The 25136-nt window shown below is 35.2% G+C and overlaps 3 protein-coding genes and 1 long non-coding RNA gene across 15 annotated transcripts; 1 reads left to right on the top strand and 3 right to left on the bottom strand.

Annotated features, from left to right (window-relative positions):
- Positions 1-2550: 2550 nt before the first annotated feature.
- LOC113297437 lies at positions 2551-5876 on the bottom strand. Of its 9 annotated transcripts, none has more exons than XR_003333484.1 (4): positions 5649-5872; positions 4740-5482; positions 3522-3635; positions 2552-3234 (listed from the first exon to the last, which is right to left on the bottom strand). It is a non-coding gene; the product is annotated as an uncharacterized LOC113297437 (long non-coding RNA). The 9 variants fall into 9 exon arrangements; XR_003333485.1 differs by having other exon boundaries at positions 2552-3196; XR_003333483.1 differs by having other exon boundaries at positions 4745-5482.
- A 925-nt stretch (positions 5877-6801) lies between these two features.
- On the top strand, positions 6802-10149 carry LOC113297436. 2 transcript variants are annotated; one of them, XM_026545908.1, is made up of 9 exons: positions 6802-7009; positions 7127-7296; positions 7383-7465; positions 7592-7636; positions 8188-8255; positions 8704-8843; positions 9152-9240; positions 9429-9553; positions 9670-10149. In XM_026545908.1, exons 1-9 carry the CDS (start codon positions 6934-6936, stop codon positions 9708-9710), a joined length of 837 nt encoding a protein of 278 aa, XP_026401693.1. In that variant the 5' UTR covers positions 6802-6933; the 3' UTR covers positions 9711-10149. The 2 variants fall into 2 exon arrangements, with proteins under 2 accessions (XP_026401693.1, XP_026401692.1); XM_026545907.1 differs by having other exon boundaries at positions 8701-8843.
- A 10147-nt stretch (positions 10150-20296) lies between these two features.
- LOC113298818 lies at positions 20297-21479 on the bottom strand. The gene is made up of 2 exons (XM_026547660.1): positions 21231-21479; positions 20297-20721 (listed from the first exon to the last, which is right to left on the bottom strand). Exon 2 carries the CDS (start codon positions 20717-20719, stop codon positions 20366-20368), a length of 354 nt encoding a protein of 117 aa, XP_026403445.1. The 5' UTR covers positions 20720-20721; positions 21231-21479; the 3' UTR covers positions 20297-20365.
- Positions 21480-23066: 1587 nt separating this feature from the next.
- On the bottom strand, positions 23067-25082 carry LOC113297435 (sm-like protein LSM8). Of its 3 annotated transcripts, none has more exons than XM_026545906.1 (6): positions 24935-25082; positions 24582-24632; positions 24408-24448; positions 24250-24324; positions 23478-23530; positions 23067-23386 (listed from the first exon to the last, which is right to left on the bottom strand). In XM_026545906.1, exons 2-6 carry the CDS (start codon positions 24586-24588, stop codon positions 23296-23298), a joined length of 267 nt encoding a protein of 88 aa, XP_026401691.1. In that variant the 5' UTR covers positions 24589-24632; positions 24935-25082; the 3' UTR covers positions 23067-23295. The 3 variants fall into 3 exon arrangements, with proteins under 3 accessions (XP_026401691.1, XP_026401689.1, XP_026401690.1); XM_026545904.1 differs by having other exon boundaries at positions 24552-24632; positions 24935-25079; XM_026545905.1 differs by lacking the exon at positions 24935-25082 and adding an exon at positions 24736-24885 and having other exon boundaries at positions 24552-24632.
- Positions 25083-25136: the final 54 nt, after the last annotated feature.

Below are 25136 nucleotides of genomic sequence, written 5' to 3'. Positions count from 1 at the left end.
AAAGATAGGCGAGTAAACTCGACTCGAAATAGCAAATGTGTATGTATGAAAACTATCATACTTATACGAATTTTGTCTCAAGAGTAGGAGATAGAGTAGATAGACTTTTGAGTGACAAGATGAGTTCAAGTCTCCACATACCTTTTGGTCGGATGAAGTTCCACTGGTTCCTTGAGTAGTTCTTCGTCTTTGCAAGATAATCTCCATGGAGCCTGGAGCTCAACTATTCCTAACTATCCTAGACCGAGACTTAGTCATAAGTATACTAGAAATCAAGACATATAGTTTTGATCACTAATATTGACAAACATGCTTGAGATAGCAACGCATGCGAGTTCGACCGAGCAATGCTCTAACAACTCCGTTCATGAACGCATTGATTGGAAATTTGGTAAAATGAAAAAGATTAACAAGATGAAGAACATTGTCCCAAATTTTTATTTTTGAAGTCTATATTTCAAAATATTATTGTCTAGTTTTATATCTTGTAAAAAATGATTATCTAATGATTATATTGAAGTTTAATGAATTTGAGAATTTAAGCTTAATTTTATTCTTAACTCAATCTTACATTTAATTAGAGATACATTTAAAAAAATATTAAAACCTAATACTTAGACAATTTTCAAATTAAAACATAAGAACTTAAACTAATACTTAGACAACTTAAATATTAAAACCTAATATTAAGTGGACAATCGAGAAATGTATTACATAAATATTGGACAATATTTGGGCAAATAATTTAAAATGTCGAAACAATTTTCAAATCAGAAGTCTTTTTCGTAGATGCGACGATATTCGCACGACACCTACGTCAAAGTTCCATCATAGTTGCACCATCCACACGACACCTTTGTTGAAATTCCATCATGGATTCACCATTCCTCAAATTTGGACCTTCTTGATGAGGTAAAGCAACAAATCTACTAACTTCCTTATTGATTGTACTGAAGTGTTTATTCAATACTGAAACATCACGATTGTTGAGATTCATTGTTTCTTCTTGAAATTTCCCAAAAATCATTTCCCATAATGTTTCGTGATGTAAGGCATTTCCTAATACAGTATCCTCAATAGAAGAAACACATTCATTTTCCGCAAATACATTCATCTTCCGCAACAATGAATTTTGGTTTCCGCCTTATTTGACTTCTCATATTTTGACTTCTCCTATTTTGATTTCTAAATCTAATTTGACTTCTCGGAATTTCATTATCCACATAGGAACGATCAACAGCTCTTCGATTTGCGACAGCACTATGGTTTGCTACGAACTCAGCAATGCTCATATTATCATCCATACTCTCTGAGGAATTGGAATAGTGATGAAAAGAATTGTAGATTGAGAAATTCTAGAGAAATTTAGAAATTCTGGTGTGAGTTGAAATGAGATTGAAATTAGGTGAAAAGAATTATAGATTAAAAAATTCTAGAGAGATTTGGAAATTCTGTTGTGAGTTGAAATGAGATTAAAATTAGGTGAAAAGAATTATAGATTAAGAAATTCTAGAGAGATTTAGAAATTCTGGTGTGAGTTGAAATGAGACTGAAATTAGGTATTTATAGGGGGGGAAATACTAGCCGTTGGATGAAGATCTGGTAAGCGATGATCTAAGAGACGAGCGACAGGTTGACTAGCCTCAGCGATTTATGACCAGCGAGCGATGGCTTGACCATCGAGCGATGGACACTCTATCACTCGGTAGAAACTCTATCGTGTATGCCTATATGTTATTCCAGACATATTGGCATATGAGTTTGGCAGTTTGGCATATCCATAGTGGGTACATATATGCCAAAAACTAATATTTGGCATATGCATAGGAATAGGCCTAATAAGATAGCGGCCCTCAGTATATCCACGGTCTTGTTTATCACGGGTTTCAAGCTTGTCTTTCTGGGTTGGGAACATTATCTATATACCCCTACTATGAGACCCATTGCAAATACACCCTTTTGAACTTTACAAGTACCCCTAAGCATAATACATTACTAAAATACCCTTTTTGTGTAATGTATATACAAAACCATTACCACTAACCAGTATTCAAAAAAAAAAAAACAAAAACAAACAAACAAAATAAGAAAACCTCTACCGTCCGCCATCACCATTGTCCACCACCGCCAACAACCACCACCACCAACCACCACCACCAACCACCACCAACGACCACCACAAACACCACTAGCGACGACGACCACCACCATCGACGACCACCACCACCGCCAACCACCACCATTTTCCACCCACCTCCAACAACCACCACCACTGTCCACCACCGCCACCACTGTCCACTACTACCGCCGTAAACCACCACCGATGTCCACCACCGCCACCATTGTCCACCACTACAACCGCCAACCAGCACCACTGTCCACCACCTCCGCCACCCACCACCACCACCACAACCACCACCACCACAACCACCACCATTGTCCACCACCGCCACCACCAACCACCACCACCGCCAACCAGCACCGCCATTTTCCTCCACCAGCGCCGCCAACCACCACCGCCAACTACCACCACCAACAACCATCGCCATTGTACACCACCGACAACCACCACCACTACCCACCACCACCACTTTCATCCACCGCCACCAATCACCACCAGCAACCACCAATTCCACCACCATCATCTAGAGGCAACTTGCTGAAAGTTGTCTCCAAATCTGGAGGCAACTTGCTGAAGTTGTCTTCAATAATGGAGGCAACTAGCTCAAGTTGTCTCCACATATGGAAGAAACTAGCACAAGTTGACTCCAAAAAAATAAAAATTATACACAAATAAGTGAACCTAGTGTGAGTCGAACACACATCTTCTGACATATAGTCAGTTGTGCTACCATTGGACCACAGGTTCTCCACACCATCAATGCTCAACCAACAATTCAAACCACCACCATACAACACCACATCCTCCATCTCTGCTACTGCAACTCTACCTGCAAAAACTTCATGACCACAACCGTCTATGCACACTTGCAACATGAGCCAATAGTTGCAGTCACTTCCATGCCCCTACTCAAACACCATCAGCAACACACAAGCAGTAACAACTTCTTGTTCTGCTTTCAATGCCTGGATACATATTGAGTTCCTTCTCAACTTCCTAAGCATTCATCTACCCTCTTGACTCTAAAGCATGATCATCAGCAGCAAAAACCATCATCAGCAACTCGACACAACCCTGTGTTACCATTGCACCACAGATTCGTCGCAACTACTCTAAGATATATGTATAAGATAATTTCAGATGCATAAAATAACCCAAAAACATAACCAAGTTGCCTTCAAATATAGAATCAACTAGCTCAAGTTGCCTCCAATCTGGAATCAACTAGCTCAAGTTTCCTCCAAAAGTGAAAGCAACTTTCTCAAGTTGTCCCCAAAATCTAAAGTCTAAGAACGAAGTTAAACTATTACTAATCCCAAGACAGGAAGGAACCATGTACATATGTTTTGGCAGACCATATATACTCAAGAATCAATAAATGCATCAAGAGAGAGTATACCTGAAAATATATGGAATAGAATCCAAACTAAACTGGTTAGCCAACCTTATCAACTCCATTATACTCTTGGGAATAATGTTTGAGTTATTCATTCAGTTCACTGAAATAAAAGTCCTGAACAAAGAAAGTATCATAGTGAAAGACAACTACAATAAGCCCCCGGTTTGGCAAAAAGGTAAACGAGTAATTTCTAAGAAGAAAGAAATGTTATATCAACATGCATACATAACCAGCTAACCACCAATTCCAGCACTACCACTAGCCGATACTTTGCATCTCTCTAACAGATGTTGAATCAGAAATGGCATGATAGATTGTTAAGATGCAAAAGATAATCTCTGCAACAAACATTTTTTACGTGGCAACTCAAACTTAGACAAACCAAAAGCAAAATCGAAACTCAATACAAAAACAAGAGATACAAGTTGTCTCCAGGAAAAGGAAGCAACTAGCACAAGTTGTCTCCAATAGTGGAAGCAAGTTGGTCAAGTTGTCTCCAATAATGGAAGCAACTAGCAGAAGTTGTCTCCAATAATGGAAGCAACTTGGTCTAAGTTGTTAACAAAGATGAAACATGGAGGTAACTAGCACAAGTTGTCTCCAAAGTTTTACACAAACGAGTTAACCTGGCATCAGTCAAATGTACAATTTCTCATCAGTCGGAAACACCACTAGCTAAAAAAGACGATAAAAAATCATAAGTGAGTTGTCAAGGAAAGATAAAATACCTCGTCACCTGTTTAATATACCCAAAAATAAAAAGTCAGCGCCGGTGAGAACATATAAATACACACAGAGATCATGGCATCATTTGTCGACTCTGGATAGGTTCTTGTTTTTACCTAAACATCTTTCATTTCAAACAAGAAAATATTATATGTATAACTGCAACGTATACCACTATCTTAACAAGTCAGCTGAAATATGTCTAACAGTGAGCATGACGGATTTGGTTATATCTACAAATAGTTGACTCTAATAATTGTTGGAGTAGTATACTTGTATTTACAATGGACACCTTAGGTTCAAAATACATATGCTAATTAAAAAAAACAACACATTCGATGACAACTTACAATAGACTGGTGAGAGATGTTAAATTTTATTAAAAGAATAACATGTGTAATATCAGTGATCGAACAAACGTAATTTATCAAAAAATTAATAAGAATGGACCAACTGACCTTAGCATACTAAGAATACTAAAAAAAATTGTACCTTACCAATAATGACGCGAACATGTTTGTCTTCAATTAGTTGATTCGGTATAAAATAATATCTCATAAACCTTCACCACCTCCTCCACCACTAAATCTTGAATTACTACAATAATCCAACCTATCCTGATTCCACCACTAGCTCCCTCTACACCTCTCATCTACCACCTACACCACCAGACCTCCACCATTCCACCACCACCACAGAAGTACCTCTATTCCACCACCTAATCCTATGTTTCCACCAGCATTACCTCCTGATATCTCCGCCACCACCAAGTACACCACTACCAACAATTTACATTAAAAAAATCGCCTCCAACTCCAATTCCACAACCAGCACCACCTCTAAACTCCACCCTAATCAACCAACTTTACTAATCACACTAATTACATGCCCATCAACTTCAGATCCCCACCAATTTCACCTCTTCCATCACCAATTACAATCAAAGAAGAACTAAATTCAATCAACACTACTACACACGCAACATAAATACCCACCACCACCAAAAATGCTATTACTCTATCACCAGATACAGATCCAAATAATAATTTGAAGATTAAGTAAAACAAAACTTGTTCGACTCTACTTCAATGAGTCAATACATATCAAAATCATAAAAAATGAAAACACCTAACCGATTTGTTCACCTTTCGATCTCATCATCATGTCGATTTGTATTATAGATTACATCGATCCATCTTAAAAAACCTTCGAACCATATCATCAATTTTCCAGATCTGAAATTGAATATGTAATCATTAGTGTGAATCTCCAACTTGAAAATATAAAATCGAGAAAAACAAAAATACAGATCGATGTAATCTGAATTTCGGAAATCAAATGTTTAACCTAAAAAAATGAAGTACAGTTAATAAAAAATTGAATCAATGATAGAAAATCAACCTTTAGCATGTTAATAGTAGTTGCAGGCGTGATAGAGGTGGTGGTGCTGGCTGTAGTGGAGGCGATCAAGATGGTGGTGGTGCTGGAGCGACGGAGATGGTTGTGTGGGACCGACGAAGGCGATGGAAATTTTTTCTTCTGTCTTTGTTAAAGAAGAAGGAAATGAAATGGAAAGGTTAAAAAAGGAATTGTGGAAAGTGAAAACTTCTATAACCCCCTACTATATGGGTTCAACGTATAGAAGCCCCACTAAATAGGTCCTTCACTATCAACTAGGGGTGTAAATAATACCCAAAAATACTCGGCCTGCCTGTACCCGTCCGAGCCCGCCTGTACCCGAAATAGCCCAAAGCCTGTTATGTCCCGTCATGGGCCACCCGGCCTGGTCTGGATTAATTTATTGGGCGGTCTCGGGCTTTGCAATTAATTATGATGCCCGGACTGGTACCCGGCCTGAAAACCTTCTATGTGCCATTAATCATTTAATATCCTCTTAAAAAGACTTAAAAGTTACCATTTTACAATTGTCAATTTTGTGTCAAGAAAAATTAAATATATACTTGTTTTTACTTATAATTAACTTTTTCAAAACATTAATGGTAATATATTTTCTTATTAGAAATTTTATCGTACTCTAATTAATTATTTATTGTAGGCTATAATTAAAAGTTTGTCATTGTAATTTAATTATAAAATAATACTATCACTTACGGGATGCATTGTTAGAAAGGAAAGGATATTATATTAAAATTAAATAAATTTAATTGCAAGCCTGGAAAAATAAATTTAATACCATTCATTTGAAAATTTGAACTTAAAAAATAAGAAAAAAAATTCAAAATAGTGGCCTATCCGGCCCGATCTGGCCTGCCCGTATAAAAAACGGGCTTCGGGCGGTCTTTGGGTAGCAAATTATCATCTTTTACCCGGCCTGCCCGGCCTGAATTTGTTTACGGGCTCACAAATATTAAGCCTGGCCTGCCCGACCTGTCTTAGTTTTTGGGCCGGATGGCCTGGCCTGCCCGAATTCACACCCCTACTATCAACTTCATATTTGTGGAAATTCTGTTTTTAATAAAAATTTCGATAATGCCATCAGATGTATTTATAAAGACGCACAAGGGTATTTGTGATATGCCAATGGACAGTAGGGGTGTTTATAACATTCCCACTTCTGGGTTACCAAACAGCATCTGTAGCAGTGAAAGTCGCGTTTTCCGCGTTTGTCAAGTCAGTTTTACTTTCACAGAGTGGAGAGAGAGAGAGAGGGAAAACGAATTCATCAATGGCGGGAGGAGTAGATCACCAGAAACATCTTCTAAGCTTAATTCGAGATTTCGCTACTGAAAAATCTCAAGGAGGTCATAATTTCCTAATTTTTCCAATTTTTTTATTCTCTCTGTCTAATTCTTTTCAAAGATCCCGTCTCATAGTATATGAGAATTTGTTTATTAATTTTAAAAAAATCTTTGATTCAGAACGAAGAGTAGTTGGTTTAAAAAAGAGAATCCAGGATCTTGAATCCGAGCTAGACAAAGAAAATACTCAACTCGAAGAAGCTAAACGCTGTAAAGAAACTGCTGAACAAGAACTGAAAGGATATGAATTCGAATTGGCTTTAAATGAAGCTTCTGTTCAAGCTTTAGAGGTTTGATTTTGTTCTTTTGAGGTTTTCACTTGGTAAATTAGAAGGTTTCTCTTTAGAATTTGTGTAACTGTGTTGTAAACTATCAGACTAGAATTTCTGCTACTCAAGATGAGATTTCGAAGATTGGATCAGTTGTTGACGCTATTAAAGATCAAGAATGTCTTTCGCGGTATGAGCTTCTGAATTCCCTTCGCTTACGTTTTATATTTCGTAGTTGCATTTAACATTGCGATTTTATGATGAATCTGTTAATAAAATTCTTACTAATCAATTACTTCTGTTCATGTTGATGCAGAGACGAGTTTATTAATCAAATGTTTGAATTCAACCAGCAAATAAGGTCGATATTGCACTTTCTTTTTCAATGTTGCTTCTCTTTCTCTACTATAGTTCTATTGAGATTCCACACATAAAGAGGTAAGTCTAGGGTTTGGAATTGGTCACACCTAGTCAGCAATGCCAACTATATAGTTTTTACTGGTACTTAAGCTAGATACAATTAGTTGTATTGAATAGTCAGAATGCTTGGAACGTTGAGAATTTTGGTCCGACTAATTTCAAGGTTTGGTAACTTATGGGTTAGTCATATTACTAGATGGGTGTAAAATTAGCTTCAAAGTCTTATAGAAAAAATGATGGGGTGGTAATTTGAATGTAGCGCAAAGGTGCCTAGCAAGAAAATCCCATGCTGCCTAGAGATTAACTTTTGTTCCTAATGGATACTTAACATGCGAAGAAATGGATCAAAGAGTGGATTGATATATTGCTATCAGGAGAGATATTTGTAATCCTAGGAAAGAATCTACCATTCCTTTTGAACCTAGTTGTGCATTTGCATCCAACTAGGAAACTGTTCCTTTTCACCCCACTAATTTTTGACTTTTCATGCAGGAAACTGCAAGAGATTGTAGCTCATGGTTCAGCTAAAGATGATTGTGCTGATGCTTCTACAGATAATGGTATGTGTGCTTGGTTTTTGTTGTAAGGATGTGGTGTTACTTGTAGTTGACATTAGATGTATCTGCAAGGAACTTGTAATGTTTTGTATCATTACAACTTTACAAGCCAAGTTGCGAATTGTTGTATTTGAAAGATTAGTCTGTCACATAATATGGATTTTGTTATGGCCAAGAGGGAGGTAGACTCCAAGAATGGACAGTGGAGAGATATATTGGCAAGCGTGACTTTCATAATTGTATAGAGATTCAAGGAGTGAAATGTTTTAGAATGCATTAATTATTTCATTCTTTCAGAGGTTTATTCTACCTCTAATCATGTAATTCTCTATTGCTTGCTATTGATAAAATTTTGACCTAGCAAAGAATAGAAAAGGGATTTTGTTATTTTATCTGTTTTGAGCTGTTCTCCAAGTTGAAAGGGAAAATTAATTGTTCCTTCTCATAGCAGGCATCTTGGCTGAGGGCGACAAACAGATGGTTCATCTTAAAAGTGCTTTAAAAGATCTCGAGGATAAGATAGCAGATATTACTAGTCAAACACGCATAGAGGAACAGGAGTACCAAGAAGGAGAACATATTAATAAGAAGGTAAAAGATGATTTGACCATCTTTTTTAAATATATTTTAGCTACCTTATACATTTAAGGAAATTATTATAGTTGTCCTTATTAAGGGTCAATATTCCAACTTCCAACACTCTAATATATATGCAATAAAGTAACTGTCGTATGATTAGCTGGGTTAGCGATACCAACCTTGCTGAAGTCTCAATCTACATCTATTCATTGTGAACTTACCAAAGTTTTATTGAACTAGAATCAAGTTTCAGCTTTATCCATAATTTGTACTTCACAATTGTTCTAGTCTTGGCATTCTCACTATAGGTCCACCTGCAGGTCAAATGTGAGATGGCTTACTTGGAAAAGCGAGAGATCATGCTGGAGTCTATTGTGAAAGAAATGAAGCATTTGCAGGAGCTAACCAAATATCCTTCGCTACAGGGATGCATAGTAAACTGCTGTTCGTTATATTACTACTAATGTTTGGCTAATACTATGGTTTGTGGGAATTACCATTTTCAGTAGCTAATAAAATTTCTAGGAGATATCAATGCATAAATGTGGAGTCCACAGCTCCCTGGATGAAGAAAGTCTTTTCTTTAACAGTTAATAAGCAGACTACTGAATCAGAAGAGGAGTGTGCCTCTCTTGGGGAGGAGTTACAGAGGAGGTCTAAGTGCCCAGACTGTCATCTGGATAATGTGGGAGCCTTGGGGGAAATTCTTCAGACAGAAAAAGGTAAGTAAGATCCATAATCTTCATCCTTATTTCTTTTAGTTTGGTTTCTCTCATGAAAAGAACAAAGCTATAGTGGTAGTTGCATCTAAAAAAATAAAATGGTTTTGATCTTGTAGGGATGGATGCAAGTCATTCTACAGATGCACCTGAAACTTGACGTGAGCTTGTAGTTCCGAGAAAGCATAGAACTAACTATACAATATCAAATGAAGAACATCAAATTTATATATTCAATAGAATAGCACCCTTAATTAAACATGTTTAACAGCTAGGATAAAATGTGATTTCTGTTCAATATTTTTGATATCAGAACCTAGTGGAAGACGTCTGAAATCAGGCAAGCCTTAGAAAGACTTGCGGGCGGGAGTCTTGTAAAACATGGTTCATGGTTGGTAAGAAGGGTTTACAGCCAACACCTTAGGCATTTATGCTGCAGTTCCATTATACTCATTTCTGAGAGACCTCTGGTTATATGTGGTGTTGGAACCTGTTGAACATATAATGACGGCAATACGTCTTACGGGATGAAAAATCTGATTGGAGGCTTTTTCCTATCCTTTTTTTGAAAGAAAAAAATACAATCTTCAAAACTAAAATTTATTGAAAACTCTTACCAGCAGTAACAAAATTCCACCCGCACATCAAAAACAACACATTCACCGTCTCTAAAAAGATGACCTAGTTCAAGATTGCACAGCTTTTGAAGGCAAGGAAAAGATGACCTAGTTCAAGATTGCACATTTTTTAAGGTAAGGAGGAGAGGAGAGCATACTTAAGTATTTTTTTTTACAATTATACCCTTATAGATACTAACTAGTAAAATTTAGAAATGATTTATCTCACTATACTACAAATATTCATTGAAAAACATTTTAAAACACTTACATAACAAATATAAACATGACTATCAAATTATATATATTTCTTATACAGTAAGAACTCCATTAATTAATACTCGATTATTTAATAAACTATCTTAAATAATATTTTTAGCCGGTCCTAAGTGGGGGACAACGTGCAAAATTAATAATTCGCTAAAATTATAAATTAATACATTTTTGATTACTTATGTAGAGCCCATATGAAATATAAATTAATAACCACTTTATGAAAATTACTTGAAAAATAAATCAATTGTCTTCTGTTTTTTGTTAAAATCAATATCACATTGAACTAAATTTTCTTATCATCGTAAGAATTTCTAGTGTTGTTTCTCATAGCCAGTGAAAAATTATTTAATGTGATTGTCGCTTTAACAACCTCGTTTTGTGAAAGAGATTTATGATAGAACTTTCATCATCTTTTTCCTTTTTTTTTTAATACACAGGCCTGGGGCCAGAAAAACTAACTGCTCTCTTTCACCATTCTAGTGAAAGCTCTCCCTATAAAATCTGCATTAAGCAAACTATTTATTTTGTAAGGTGGTTGAGACAACCAAACACCCTCCATCTCCTTTGTTGCACTAGCTTTAGTCAAATAGTCAGCCACTGAATTCGCTAGCTTCTCTAAACTTCTGTTTGAATTCGATATCTTTAAAAACTTCTTTCAAAGTTTGAATATCTTTCACCAACCCTCTGAAACTCCATTGCACCGCGCACTCTTGTTTACGCAGCATCACTGCATAGGTACAATAACTTTCCACTTCAAGTTTCTTTATCCCCAGTTCTTTTGCAATGAGTATTCCTTCTCTAATAGCCCATATTTCTTTTTCATCATTATCAGTTCCCATAACACTCTCAATTATCTAAATCTATGTTATATGTTGATCAAAGTTAAATTTATCTATAAGTTAATAAAATATTAGTTAAACAGGCACCTAGCTCAGCTGGTCATCCCCGTTTCCCAAAGTTTCATGCGCTTCAGGAGGTCCCAGGTTCGATCCCCAATGGCGTAATATTGCAGGAATTAACATGGAAGGTAGAGTTAGTTTGCCCCCCCTTGTGACACAATCTCAGCCCCCCCCCCCCCCCCCTACCCGCTTCGGTTTCCTTGACTAGGTTACCCATGAGGCTCGTTGGTAGGCTAGTACGACAACCTGTTCAATTAATGTAGCAGTACGTTGTTGGAGCTTAACTTGTTAGGCTTCCAACTAGTTAATGTAATACTCTTTATCCAATAATAATAATAACAATAAAAGTTTAAGATATAAATTATTAATTAATTATTAATTTATCGGTTAATTAATATCTCGCTTAATTAATAAATTCTGGTGGTCCGAACAATATTAATTTTATAGAGTTTCTACTGTACTAACAATAATCAATTAAAAGGATTTTAGAAATGTACCCTTGTTTAATGATACAGGTCGTCTATTAGTGGGACAAAATTCAAAAAATGAATAGGTCATCTAGGGACGGAGGGAGTAGCGTGTAGCCTAACGCTAAAAACACACCAAGACTAGAGCGAACAAACTTAACTATTGAAGAAATGAAATCAATGGACTATTATAATTTGTCGCAACTTTTGTCATTCCTTTGTTTGTAGAACTTCGATAAATTAATAATTTCGCTAAAATAATAGAATTCTCTGATCCAATTAGGCTTGCACAAGCTAAATTTTAACTCGCTATTAATTTTGTTAAAATAATAATTTTTTTGGTCCCCAAACAACTAATTTATCGAAGTTTTATTGTATGCACCAAAAGTAATAATAATTAAAGTTTGATGTAAGTTATACTTCTTTGTCTATAGTTCATGGTTTGACATATCGAATATTGGTCCACACATATACAAATACAAATACAATACGGGGATATCATTGATACTGACCGAAATTGATCGATACTGAAGATTGTTGTCTAATTAAAAAATTGTCGTCCTCCATCATATAAATTTGTATATATTAAATGTTCAAACAAACTTTTAATTACAATAAATAATTTAGATATTATAATTTAAATAAATTATTAGATTAGATATGACTAGGCATATTTCATTGACTCCAATGTTCATAAAAATAATGTAAAAAGATATTAAAGTTCGGGTTAACTTCTTCAACATCCAAATACTAGATGGTTGACTTTGCTCCTCTACTTGATATCATATTAGCAGGGGATATTTTTAGGTACTTGCTGGCTTAAAATATCAAATTTTGATTCGTTGTATGGATCTCTAGGCTACGTATCGTCTAGAGTATTAAGGTTATCTGGCATTATGGTCTTGATCTTGAGTACCAATAGGATTATCAGGGATGGTTCTTTTAACCTGTCCTCCTCCACCTCTACTTCCATTTTCAGTTTCATCATTACTGCTTTCTTTAGATGTATATCTGTTTTGTATGTAAGTGTTTAAATTGAATTTCATCAAGTATAGAAATTTGAACATCCCTTAACGTCTGTATGCTCTTATATTAGGTATTTGTCAGTATCGAGCGGTATCGATGGGTATGGGTCAATACAACAAAAACACAATATGTATCTGCAGATACGAAACGGATCCCCAGGAATACATATAAATTGGGGATCTTGAATCAATGTCAATAAATACAGATGTGATACGACAAATATCGACCTGTATCGGTAAATATGAAAAACTATAACACCGACTCACCTGGTGATATTATATGTTCAAACATAAAAGTGGAAACATGCTAGATCCTTCGATACCAATCCTAATTTATCCTAAGCTCATGGGTTAAAATCATCTTATGAATCGTGTCCGAGTTGAGAAAACTTATAACTAACCTTGTAAACTGTTCAATTCCCCACCAATATTATTGTTGGTCTATTCTATGGGCACCAACCCAACGTTAATATATTTTTTTTGGCTTTCAATCGGCTACTAGTATTTAATGTGGTGACAACTATGCTAAACACAGGTACCCCACATCTCAATATATCTAATAGATCACTCTTTTCGTCGAGCGGAAATATGTTATCGCATAATCTGTTACGTCCTTAAGAATGTTGCACATGCAACCACATATTGCCTAATATTGCATGCTTATTATGACTGCATTACCAAATGAGCCACAGTAGTTGTATTGCCTGTTAACGAATCTACTAATCAACATCTGAGCCTAAAACCAATTCCAATATTCTCCTAACAAATTCAAATTTGGTGTTGCTATTGTTATATGTACTGATTGTACGTGGATCTTTTCGAAAACTTTCCAACAAAATAAAATTGTAAAATTCCAACATATTGCTTGCATATATATTACATTTTACTTTATCTAATAACTATAACTCCGGAAAAATCTCTAAAACTTTTTTTTAAGTATTTTTATTTTCATTCATAGCTCCAAAGTGACTACATTATGGTAAAGAATATTAAGAACAAGATTACAAGTAATAAAAACTACATTCAAATATCCCTTTGAGAATAGAGTTGGAATATCAAAAAAGTTTCAAATACATATAGAGATCCGAGTAAGTGGGAAAGAGGATGGTGATTGGAATAGAATCCCACAATTCGATGAATATTCTTCTTAAGAAAGAGATGAATCTCAGAACAAGAGAGTGTGATGCTCGTATTAATCTTGACAACTTCTAAAACCCACAGAATTCTTAGATCTCTTTTGTTAAAACGGGATTCAGTTTTTGCCGGTGCGATTCGAATAAGCTCTTCACCATAACATACCCAACATCAAGAAGGTCATGAAGACCAAGAAGAAACGTTACAAGAATGCATATAACATCCCTATGAAAGCGAAGGAGAAACCCGAAATGTCAACAAAACATAAAAGAAAAACGATAAAGCTAAATCCTACCCTACTAACCTACACGAAAGCAAGAAATTGAGAGAAACATGCTCAGATCCAATTCTAATGTAGCTAGATATGAACGGGAATGGTATATGGGCTTGGATTTTCTCTAGGGTTAGAGAGTGAAAAAAGATAAAGAAATTGAGTTTTTTTTTTTAGTTCTAAAAAAAAGTAGATGCATGTGCAAATGCATTCACTTAATGTGAAGAAAGAAAAAGTCTGGGGTCTATAATCATGGGTCAATAACATTTTTTCCCGTTAGACATGAGATTTAGTAAAAAAAGATTGGACCTAAAATCTACTCAATTCTAGTTGATATTTCATTTAGTTATCCTTTTCCTGTTCTCAATGTTTTCATGCCTTAGAGGGAGGTAGTCAATTGAGATTTCAAATGAGTTTCGGAGAGTTTCCAAATCTACTATTAGTCCATAGAGATTTTTGGAGAGTCTCCTAATGTTTTGTTATTGGTTAGATACTTTTTTAAAGTCATTTAAATTCTCTAAAACTTCATGTTAGTGAGTTAGAATTTCATAAGAGTCACTCACCCATGTTATTCGAAGGAGAATTCAAAGTCATTGATTTGTTGTTTTCAGAGATTTGAAGAGATTTTTTTACGAAAATAGGCACGGTAGAAATCTCTCCCCAAGAGGTGTTATTTTAGGATACTTGGAAATTTTGAGAATATTTGTTTTTGAGAGGAACCAAAAAAATTTCCTCTTTTTTTTGTTTGAGCCGATGACCAACGAACGAGCCATTTGCGCAGTAAACCAGTGGTGAGATAGCATAGCAAATAAAATAAGGGATGAATGTAATAAAGAGAATGAAAACTTAGGCATAAAACAACAATGAGGTTTATTTTGAAAACAAACACATATTTTACTAGGTATTTATGGTACTTTTATTAACAATATAACGTATATAATAAAGTAACCGACGGAAGTTTTGAATTTTTGGTTAGATTTTTTTGTTTTTTTTTTTGTCTCTACAAACAACAAAGACTTTTTACAATCTCATTTCGCTGTCTCTACAAGTCACAAAGACTATCTGATATCTCAGAAAATCATTAAAAAAAATAGGGTCATCCAAACCTAAAGTGAACCCACCCCTTATGTTTTGTTTTCATAATGGCGAATCTACCCTTAACAACGGTAGTTAAGTTTACAATCGGGAGTTATAGATCATATATTTAGTGTTAGGAAATCATTTGAGTTAAGATTTTAGATAAGAAGCAAAAGTGAAGAAAACAAACTAGGTTTACCTGAAATCAAAACAAAAAATGGATGAGTATGGAGAAAAGGGTGGGAAACATCATGAAGAATGCATTCAGCGCCATTAACGTCTCTGAATCGGAAGACAATATAGTACTTTATCTACCAATTATAACTTTATGTTCAAATAGAGTCAGTAGTCTCGTAATGTTCATTATCTACCAATGGTGATAGTCGTCCAAAATTCTTTTTTTTTTTTCAAAACTAATGAAATTTCGAATTTCTCTACTAACACAATTGGTAGTCTTGTGATGTTCATTATCTGTCGATTGTATAATCGGTAGTCTCGTGATGTTCATTATCTAACGATTGTGATAGTCGCCCCAAATTCTAATTTTTTCAGAACTAATGAAATTTCGGATTTCACTACTTTCACAATCGGAAGTTTAGTAATGTTCATTACCTACCGATTATACAACCGGTAATTTTGTGATGTTCATTATCTACCGGTTTTGATAGTCACCCCAAATTCTAATTTTTTCTGAACTAATGAAATTTCGAATTTCTCTACTTTCACAATCAGTAGTTTAGTAATGTTCATTATCTACCGATTATACAATCAGTAGTCTCGTGATGTCCATTATCTACCGGTTGTGATAGTTACCCCAAATTCTATTTTTTTTTTCAAAACTAATGAAAGTTCGAATTTCTCTACTTTCACAGTCGGTAGTTTAGTGATGTTCATTTTCTACCGATTGTGATATAGCCCCAAATTCATTTTTTTTTTCAAAACAAATAAAACTTCGAATTTCTCTACTTTTATAATCGTTAGTCTCGTGATGTTCATTATCTACCGATTATGATAGTAGCCGTAAATTCAATTTTTTTCAAAACTAATGAAAATTCGAATTTCTCTACTTTTACAATCGGTAGTTTCGTGATGTTCATTATCTACCGATTGTAATAGTAACCTCAAATTCAATTTTTTCAACATAAATGAAACTTTGGATTTCTCTACTTTCACAATAGGTTTTTGACAAATTAGATACCTACCGATTATGTCTAAATTTGGGTATAAAACTCAAACTACCAAACATAATCGTTAGATAAGTATCAATAATATATACCAATTAAGATCGTTGTTTTTGAGGAATGAAAAACACAATCATGATCGGTTAATAAAACCAATACTAAACCACCGATTGCAAAAGGGAATATGGGTATTTTATTAATGACTAGGACATCCCATAGCCACATCTATGGGATGGGTACAAAAATTCGCCCCTAAAAAGGTTATTAGAAATAAATTTGGGGCCTAGTCCATTCATTTGGGGCCTGTTACTGGACGACAAAAAAGGTCATTAGAAATAAATTTCACACAACCCCTTATCCAACTATTCTCTTACTACCTATTTTACCTATGATTAATTAGCGTTAATTAATCGTATTAGGTGTTAATTAATCATGTTAGATGTGAGATCAACTAATGTAAATCGATATTCAAAACACCAAACAATTGAAAATTTGTGATTTTCTTTAACACTATCCAGAATCGGTTTACGTTCATGCACTTTTGAATCGATTCTGGGTAGTGTTCTTTGGTATTCATGAAGGACACCAGAAATCGATTAATGTTTGCATATCTAAAGTTATATTCCCATAATACGTCTTTGTTGGCGTCATACGTAAACCAATAGTTTCATATTCGTAGGGTAAAAAGTCATTCATTTCAAATCTACTCCTTTTCGTAGGAATCACGGATGAACTTAGCACGTGCATCAAGCCTTTGAACCCCCAGGTGACCCTAGTTGACGAATTGTAGTCTCGTGAGGGTTTACAAGAGGTGTACCCACAAAACCTATACAAAAACGACTAAAACTATCAATCTTCGTCCGAGAAATCCGAGTCCGATTTACCCTCCATAAATTCCGTCTCGTACTCCGAAATTTTGGATACAATGAATTAATAGCTTGCATCAAATATGAATGCTTCCCCCTTTTCCTCCAAGTAGCGCGCTTTTACGGATTCATGTTACAAAAACACCATACAAACTTACTTTGTTAGTTACAAATTGATAAAAGTAGATTGTGTATAATAAACCATCAAAAGAATACTCACAAATTGTTGAAGGGACATGCTAAAGTGGATAGCGTTCAAAATCCGTTATTGGATAGCTATAAAAGAAACTATCTCATCAGGATGACTTGGTGCCTATCATGGATTTGTTGAAGACTTATTCTATTCGGGTTCCCATAATCTTGCATAAATTTGTTATATATCTTCACCCAAAGGCTCTCGGACGAGGAGTGATCAACTCGACTTTCAGCATACCATGCTTTGGTGATTGCCAAATCTTTCGCGGAGTCAAACGATGCCTTTTCTGGTATGTGGAGGGATGAAATGAGTAGTTCTGGAGTATATGGAGTGAGAAGGAATAAAATGAGCAATTTTGGGGCAAATTAGGCCCAAGGATGAGATCTCTATATATAGAGAAAGACCCTAACGACTAGTTTTTTTGAAAAAAAAAGTAAAATAATTTGGAACAATTGGTCTTCCTGAATGTCCATTTACAGTAGAACTTCATTAAATTACTCTGAGGTAAATTAATAACTTCGCTAAGATAATATTTTTTGCCAGTCCCGACTTGGACCAGTGTGCTAAATTGATAACCCCGTTAAATTTATAAGATAATACAAATTTTAAGTTTCCAATAGGGCCCAACAAAATATAAATTAATAATCAATGTGACAACATTATATTACGGTGCTTACTAAAATAGGCATTTATGGTTATTTGTTTTTGTTCACATTTACTATAATACATTGGACTTCATCTTTAATTTTTTGTACTCACTTGAGAAATTATGAAATGATTTTTTTATTTTTTTTTGTTATTCTTATTTTAATTTTTAACATTAAAGTATATACATTTATACACATAATATTCCATAAATAATTAAAAAATAATCTAAATTAAAAATAAAATCTATAGATATTTGATACTACATACTTATTTTAGAAATGTGAAGTTAAATTTGATATGTTTCGATATAATAATAACTTATTAATTTATCGATAAATTAATACTTCGATAAATTGATAGAATTTAGCAGTCCCAAGACTATTATTTTATCGAAATTTTATTGTAAACCGGTTTTTCTTTCATGCCCAGCAGAATTGGTCTTTATGATTGGTAACATAAACCGATTATGTGCATATACAAAATTTGATTTTTCACCGACACTAATCGGTTTATATATAATCCGATTCTCACTAGAATAAGATACAGAAAAACAACATTTCTAAGGCATAAAGAATCAGATTATACTGGAACGCGCGATTGGGGATATCAAAACTAATTGGGGGATAGAGGAAAAGGACAAAAACTGGATCCAAATATGAAATCAGGGTCACCCCTTATCTAATTATTTTTTTAATTCCTAATCTACCCCTCGCTAATCAGGTTTAGTGTTTAATTATACTTAGGAAAATCATAAGATTATTTGATAAATGATTAGTGTATTATTTATTTTTGGGTGAGGTGAGAGTTGAAGGAGGGACAAAAATTTGAGAGGAAAGTTTTTTGGTGAAAATGGTGGATGATAGTGAAAAGAGAATTGTTGCTGAATCTTTAGCTCAACTATAAAAAGAAGTTTTCTTCTTTGAATTCTCCATTTTTTTCTCTGAAAAAGCTCGGTGCCGGCATAGAAGAAGTATGAATACCATGTCGGCATATGTTGTAAATTTTCATAAATGTTTGCCTCTACGCAGAGTTTTCGGTGATCGACCTGACCGGTCAGATCGTGGGGGTCTAGGGGGCAACGCCCCTAGCAGAGTGCGGGATAGCGTCTCGTAGAAAAAAAAATTCTACTAGAAAATTGAATTTCAATCCATTTTGAACTTTTTTCTGGTTTTCAGTCCACTGCCGGCACAGTCAGTTAATTCTCGAGCATGCCGGTACATCTACCGACATGGTATATTGCTTGAATTTCTTTGCCGGCACATGATGTAAAGTATCCAGGAACTTGAAAAAAAAAATTCACTTGAGTACCATAATTGATAGATTTCTATCGAGCATGCCGGCACTTAGTTACGGCATTGAATGTTAGTTACCAAGCATGCCGGCACCATTTTCCGGCATGGTCTTCATCACTTCCGGCGATGTAAAAAAATTTATTTCTGACATGGTCTTCATCACTACCGGCATGGTCTTCATCTATACCGACATGGTCTTCATCACTTCCGGCATGCTATTCATCACTTCCGTCATGGGCTTCATCATTTCCGGCATGGTATTCATTACTTCTGAATGTAAAAAAAAAAAGAATCGATTTCAAATTGAGGAGCCGGCAGAGAAGGAGAAGACAATTTGAAAGGGAGTGGGGAAAATTTAGAATTTGAAAGGGAGTGGAGAATATTTAGGTTTCAAATCCCTAACCCTAAAAGAGATTAATAAGAGGTGAAGATGGATAGGGGGATATGATTTTGTTTTTTGATTTTTATTTTGAAGGAAGGGTATTTTAGCATTTTTACCCCCCAAAACACCCCTTAGCAAACACTATTGGTTGGGGTAAGTAATTCATATCCCCCAATTGCGCGTTCTTATACTGACCCCCACATAATCTGATTTCATGATGGAACCTCGACAATCGGTTTATGTCAGAAGTCGTATAGCCCGATTGTTTGTCTGTATTTACAAAACAGAATTTTGAGCATGCATAAACTTGTTTTACGATAAACCCATTATACACATAATTATAATTAAAACACTTTAAGTTCATTTAATTTCAAACCATGATCATCCAATAAATAAACCTTAAACCATCCAAAAAAATAGTGTTAAAAACTTAAGACTTAAACCACCCAAAGTCTTAAAAATTTAAAACTTAAACATATGATATCTAAAAGACAATATCAGCATCATATAGAGCACCTGCACCAGCACCAGGAGCAGCAGCAACATCTTCTGCTTCAGCCAAGGCTTGAACTTCAGCCATTTCTTCAAATAGACGTTCCAAATGTCTGTCGCGATCCCTCACAGCTGCAATCGCATCCCTCCTTCTCCTCGCAAACCTAATGAGCTCAACGAGCTCTTCTAGTAAAATCTTATCTTCCAGTACGAGGTCTTGCTCAAGATTGGTCTCACGAGCATATGCAAACTTATAGAGCCTTATGGGTATCATGGGTTGTGGTACCCTGTGAACATCCTTCTGGGTGAGGTCTCGTGAATAAAATGGTAGGTGGTCGAAGTCCATATCTGGAAAGAAAAAAAGAAAAAAAAGATCTAGTTCGACAATCGGTACATAATACAACATATGTAATATGATTCTAACCACAAAAACACACAGGAATTTCAAACACCGAGAATCGGTTTATATGACACATATACAAAAACCGAGTGTGAAATGGAATCTGAAGAGACAACTTCACAATCAGTATATTACCAAGCAAATAAAACCCGATTGTAGGAGGGCAGAGTTCAAAAAAAAATTATACCCAGAATCGGTTTATGCTAATGCACTTATAAACGGATTCTGGTGATGTCTTTTCATATTCTGATTTCAGCTTAGAATCGATCGATGCTAGTCATCATATAAACCAATTTCTCTGCATGCTCTTTATGGACGAAGAACAAAATCCAGAATTTGTTGATACGATATGTCAACATAAACCGATTCTGGGATAATCTGAGATTATGATTTTTCAAATTAAACATGTAAATCAATGAATAAATTCGAATAATAGAACGAGTTGATTGAGATCTACCTTTTCTTGATTGGATCAGAAATCGTTGAAGAAGAAGATCAATTTTTTCTTTTATTAGGGTTTATGGAATTTGGTAGGATTACAATAATTTTTTTTTTTTGTTTAGGGTTTTATGTTTTTTGGTTTTTACTAAAAATAGTAATGGATTAATATTTATATGGGTTAGGTTTAGGAATTAATTTGGGACTAAATTAATCTTTTTATCCTGTTTGGCACCCCATAGCCACTCGTGAAAGGTGGAAGAGGAATTTGATAGCCCCAAAATAAATGAACTAGGCCCAAACTAGCCAGGCTAAAAATGGCAGGCTAAAAAAGTTCTTAACATAAAGAATTCTTCACAAAATTATTGTGGTATCGTGAACATATAGATAACCCCTTCCGTGGAGGGTGCTTGAGTGGTCCGTAGTGGTCCGTTCTGAAACTTTAGTTAGGTACTAGTAACTAATCCTAACTAACTCGTCGTAGGACGATGGGTAGAAGTAGAACTCATCTCAGAAACTGCCTACAAATTATGGGACGTATAGACATAAACTGCCTAATTCTCAACAAGCTATTAGACAACGTCAGACAAAAAATCCTAACAAATCATCATTTTCCTCGGCACATCCCTCAACATTAAACAATCATCCATTGCAATCATCGACAAACTACCTTCTGCGTCTGGAACACTTAGAACTTGTTTGTTTGCAGCTGACTCGGCGTCTGAATCTGAGTCAACCCCTGACTCGGACCGAGTCAGCAGTCAGACCGTTTGTTTTCCATTTTGAGTCAGATCTGACTCGACCTATGACTCAGACATAACCCCTGACTCGGACTCATTTGAGTCAGGTAACAAAATACCCCTGACTCATGGGACCAAACCACTGACTCACTTATTTCCGAGTCAGATGAGTCAGATCTGACTCAAAACAAACATATCGACTCAGATCCAGATGAGTCAGGTGATTTCACTCAGATCCAGATGATTCAGATCCAGACGACTCAGATGAGTCAGGAGTAAACAAACATGGTGTTAGTATGTTATTTCACTAAGACCGTTGTGTTTTGTTACTCTTAACCGAAACAACGCTGCTTTTCGGCATGCAAGTTAGACTCTGACAAAGACACTTGTAGCTTAAGTGAACTAACATTTCTTCCATCAGCCACTCCCAGTGGTGATCTCATCAATCTTTGTTTTCCTGCATGTTGAAGTGTAAGACTTTCCTCACTAAAAGATTGCAGGCCTCAATCAACGCCATTCTCAGGTTCAAAAGGATTGCAAGTGTCGGGGTAGATTTTACTCAAGTGCAAGTCTCCACATTCCACCAGAAGAATACAGGACAGGAACGAAGATGGTAATAATCTAAGCGTTAATATGAGGCAAACAAATAATCACTGATTTTTCTGGACAGCCTATTATTGGTGGTCTTCATGGCTGTCATTAGCTTTTGCCATCCAAGTAATTGTTGGAGTAACAATTGCATGACCAGCACACTAGTGCTGGTCATGCAATTGTTCGACATGGCTTGAAGGGCCACACTAGTGCAACAGTTACATGCCCTTATTCCCATTATGCCTTCAAACAACAATGCTGGTGCCACTCGGGCAACAAAGCTGTAATCATTACTCGCTGGGTAACACCCTACTACCCTTCAAGTTAAAGATCAAATAGGGTTTCCCTTCAAGCGGTAGACGTTTCCGGAATCATTACTCTCAGAATTTAGCATCAAGAGATTAGCAAAAATTATTATCGAGAAATTTGGTATAATTGATCTGCAAATCAATGGTAACCCTCTGGTCGTTACCTATCATCAAAAAGAAAAATCAGGAAAAACGATGAACAAGACCGGAGGAAAGTGAGAGTTCAAAAATTTTAAGATGCCCAACCATTAAAAAAAAAGGAAAAAAACAAGCTTCGAAAAATGTACAAAGAATCTAAGTGTTGGTTTGAAACCTGAATGAATTCTAGTAAATACATGATAAGTATTTGGGTCTTCAGATCTTACAGCCAATTTCATTCTTACATCACTTTTTAAGTCTAGAATCTCCAAAACTTAAGATAGCATACCTTCCTATAATGTTATAATCAGTGAATTATTGGTTTAAGAGGATGTGCTCTTAATTTTGACATGTCTAGATTGGAGTCGAGTTCTTCATCTACTTCCCCAACAATACTTCTGCAAGAATCAAATCAATGCACAGTAAGTTGATGTGTGCATATATATAAATTTTTATATATTGAGAGGTCAAAAGAGAGAGAGATCATACATGTTGTCACCCCTTATGATGTACAAGCCTAATACAAGTTGTTGGACACCTTCCTGCCAATACCCACAAAGGTTCCATTAGAAAAATTGACATGCACTCATGCGCAAAATAATGAATCCAAAACCAAAATAAAGTTTTCTTTCACTGTGACAGTAAATATACAGAACTAATTGATCATGCTGAAAGAATAAAAAACTAGACTATTCTACGAAATGAGCAGACTACTACTTTGCGTATGTTTTAAATCATAAACGATTCTAAGATGATTGATTTCTCATGTAAAATTGACATCTATTAAGGAAGTCTGAAATCAGATAGTATATGATAAATAACAGACTAATCTTAAGCACGCATTCAGCTACTAATACTCTAGCAGTGGGATATGATATTATGAATTCCTAATCATCATCCTTTTATAATTGGCATTCAACCATCTTTTGGCAAAACAGAGTCTTTTAAATGCGAAAACAGAAGCATTTAAATAAAAAGAAGCAACCCTCGGAGAATTGCAAAATAACATGAATGAAGTCCTCCACGTCACTCTTAGTGCTCATTCGACAACGTCATGTCTCGTGCTTGCATGTTGAACTAAGTTTTCACCATGTATGAATATTAACTTTGTAAACTAATAATAACAAGTTCATCATTAGTTTCATGATAACGATATAAACACATTGTTCTTTACATGACCCAAAAATCTACAAAAAGTATGTTCACGAATCACAATTACAATATGAAACTACACCAAACCCAAACTGACTGGTAGACTTACCTTTGTAGAGTAAACCCTTTCATGAGATTCATCCAGAATGATATTGGTAGCCTGGTCAAAACCTTTTAGAACTCCCTACAACGTCAACCATGGTAATTAGTACTCATTTACTTAGGATATATCAACAAGCACAAGCACACAAATAAACAAAGACACACCACTATATTTCGCCCATCATTTGTTATAACCGAGATTTGCTCTGCAAATAAAAGAGACATAAAAAGTTAATAATTCTGAAAATATTGGTTCAATTCAAAAGTTGGCAAACAAGAATAAAGGGCTTTGTTTAGGGTTTAACGTACGATCAACAAGAGACTCAAGTCCAGGTCCACCTGACATTTCTTCACAATTGAGGTTCTTACAGCTTATCAGCAAAATCCCAACTGCGTTAAAATTAAACAAATTTAATAATTTAACCAAAGAAAAAAAAAACCTAAACAAAACCTTAAATTACCATATATATACATTATTAAAAAAAAAAAAAACCTAATTGAATCGCCCGTCAAAATCAAATCAAGGAGATTGATTGTCACAGTAAACTTCACCAAATATAATCAAAATTTTATTTAAATTCTATTTATCATGATAGCATTAATCGCCATTGAGAGAGTCTGAGCGATTGTCAGAAAAAGAAAACAAAAGGAGGGTTTTAATAAACGGTGAAGAATAGGGAAGTTTGAAGTACCTGTCAATGCTGGATGATGATGGTTCGGCGTAAATTGATTGTTCAAATATTAGGTGCTCGCAAAACCGCCAAACCCTAAAACCCTTTCTCTTTCGTCTCTCTTCTCGAATAAAAATAAAGACGGAGAATATGGGATCGTTGTTCTTTAATCAGAATTCAGATAGGCCCCGCCGTGTCCAGATCCGTATTTCCAAAACGGGTC

This window comes from Papaver somniferum, chromosome 7 (genome assembly GCF_003573695.1).
Source record: "Papaver somniferum cultivar HN1 chromosome 7, ASM357369v1, whole genome shotgun sequence".
Lineage (NCBI taxonomy): Eukaryota > Viridiplantae > Streptophyta > Magnoliopsida > Ranunculales > Papaveraceae > Papaver > Papaver somniferum.
The sequence above is the reverse complement of the archived record's forward strand: the minus strand, read 5'-3'. Positions and strand labels throughout refer to the sequence as shown.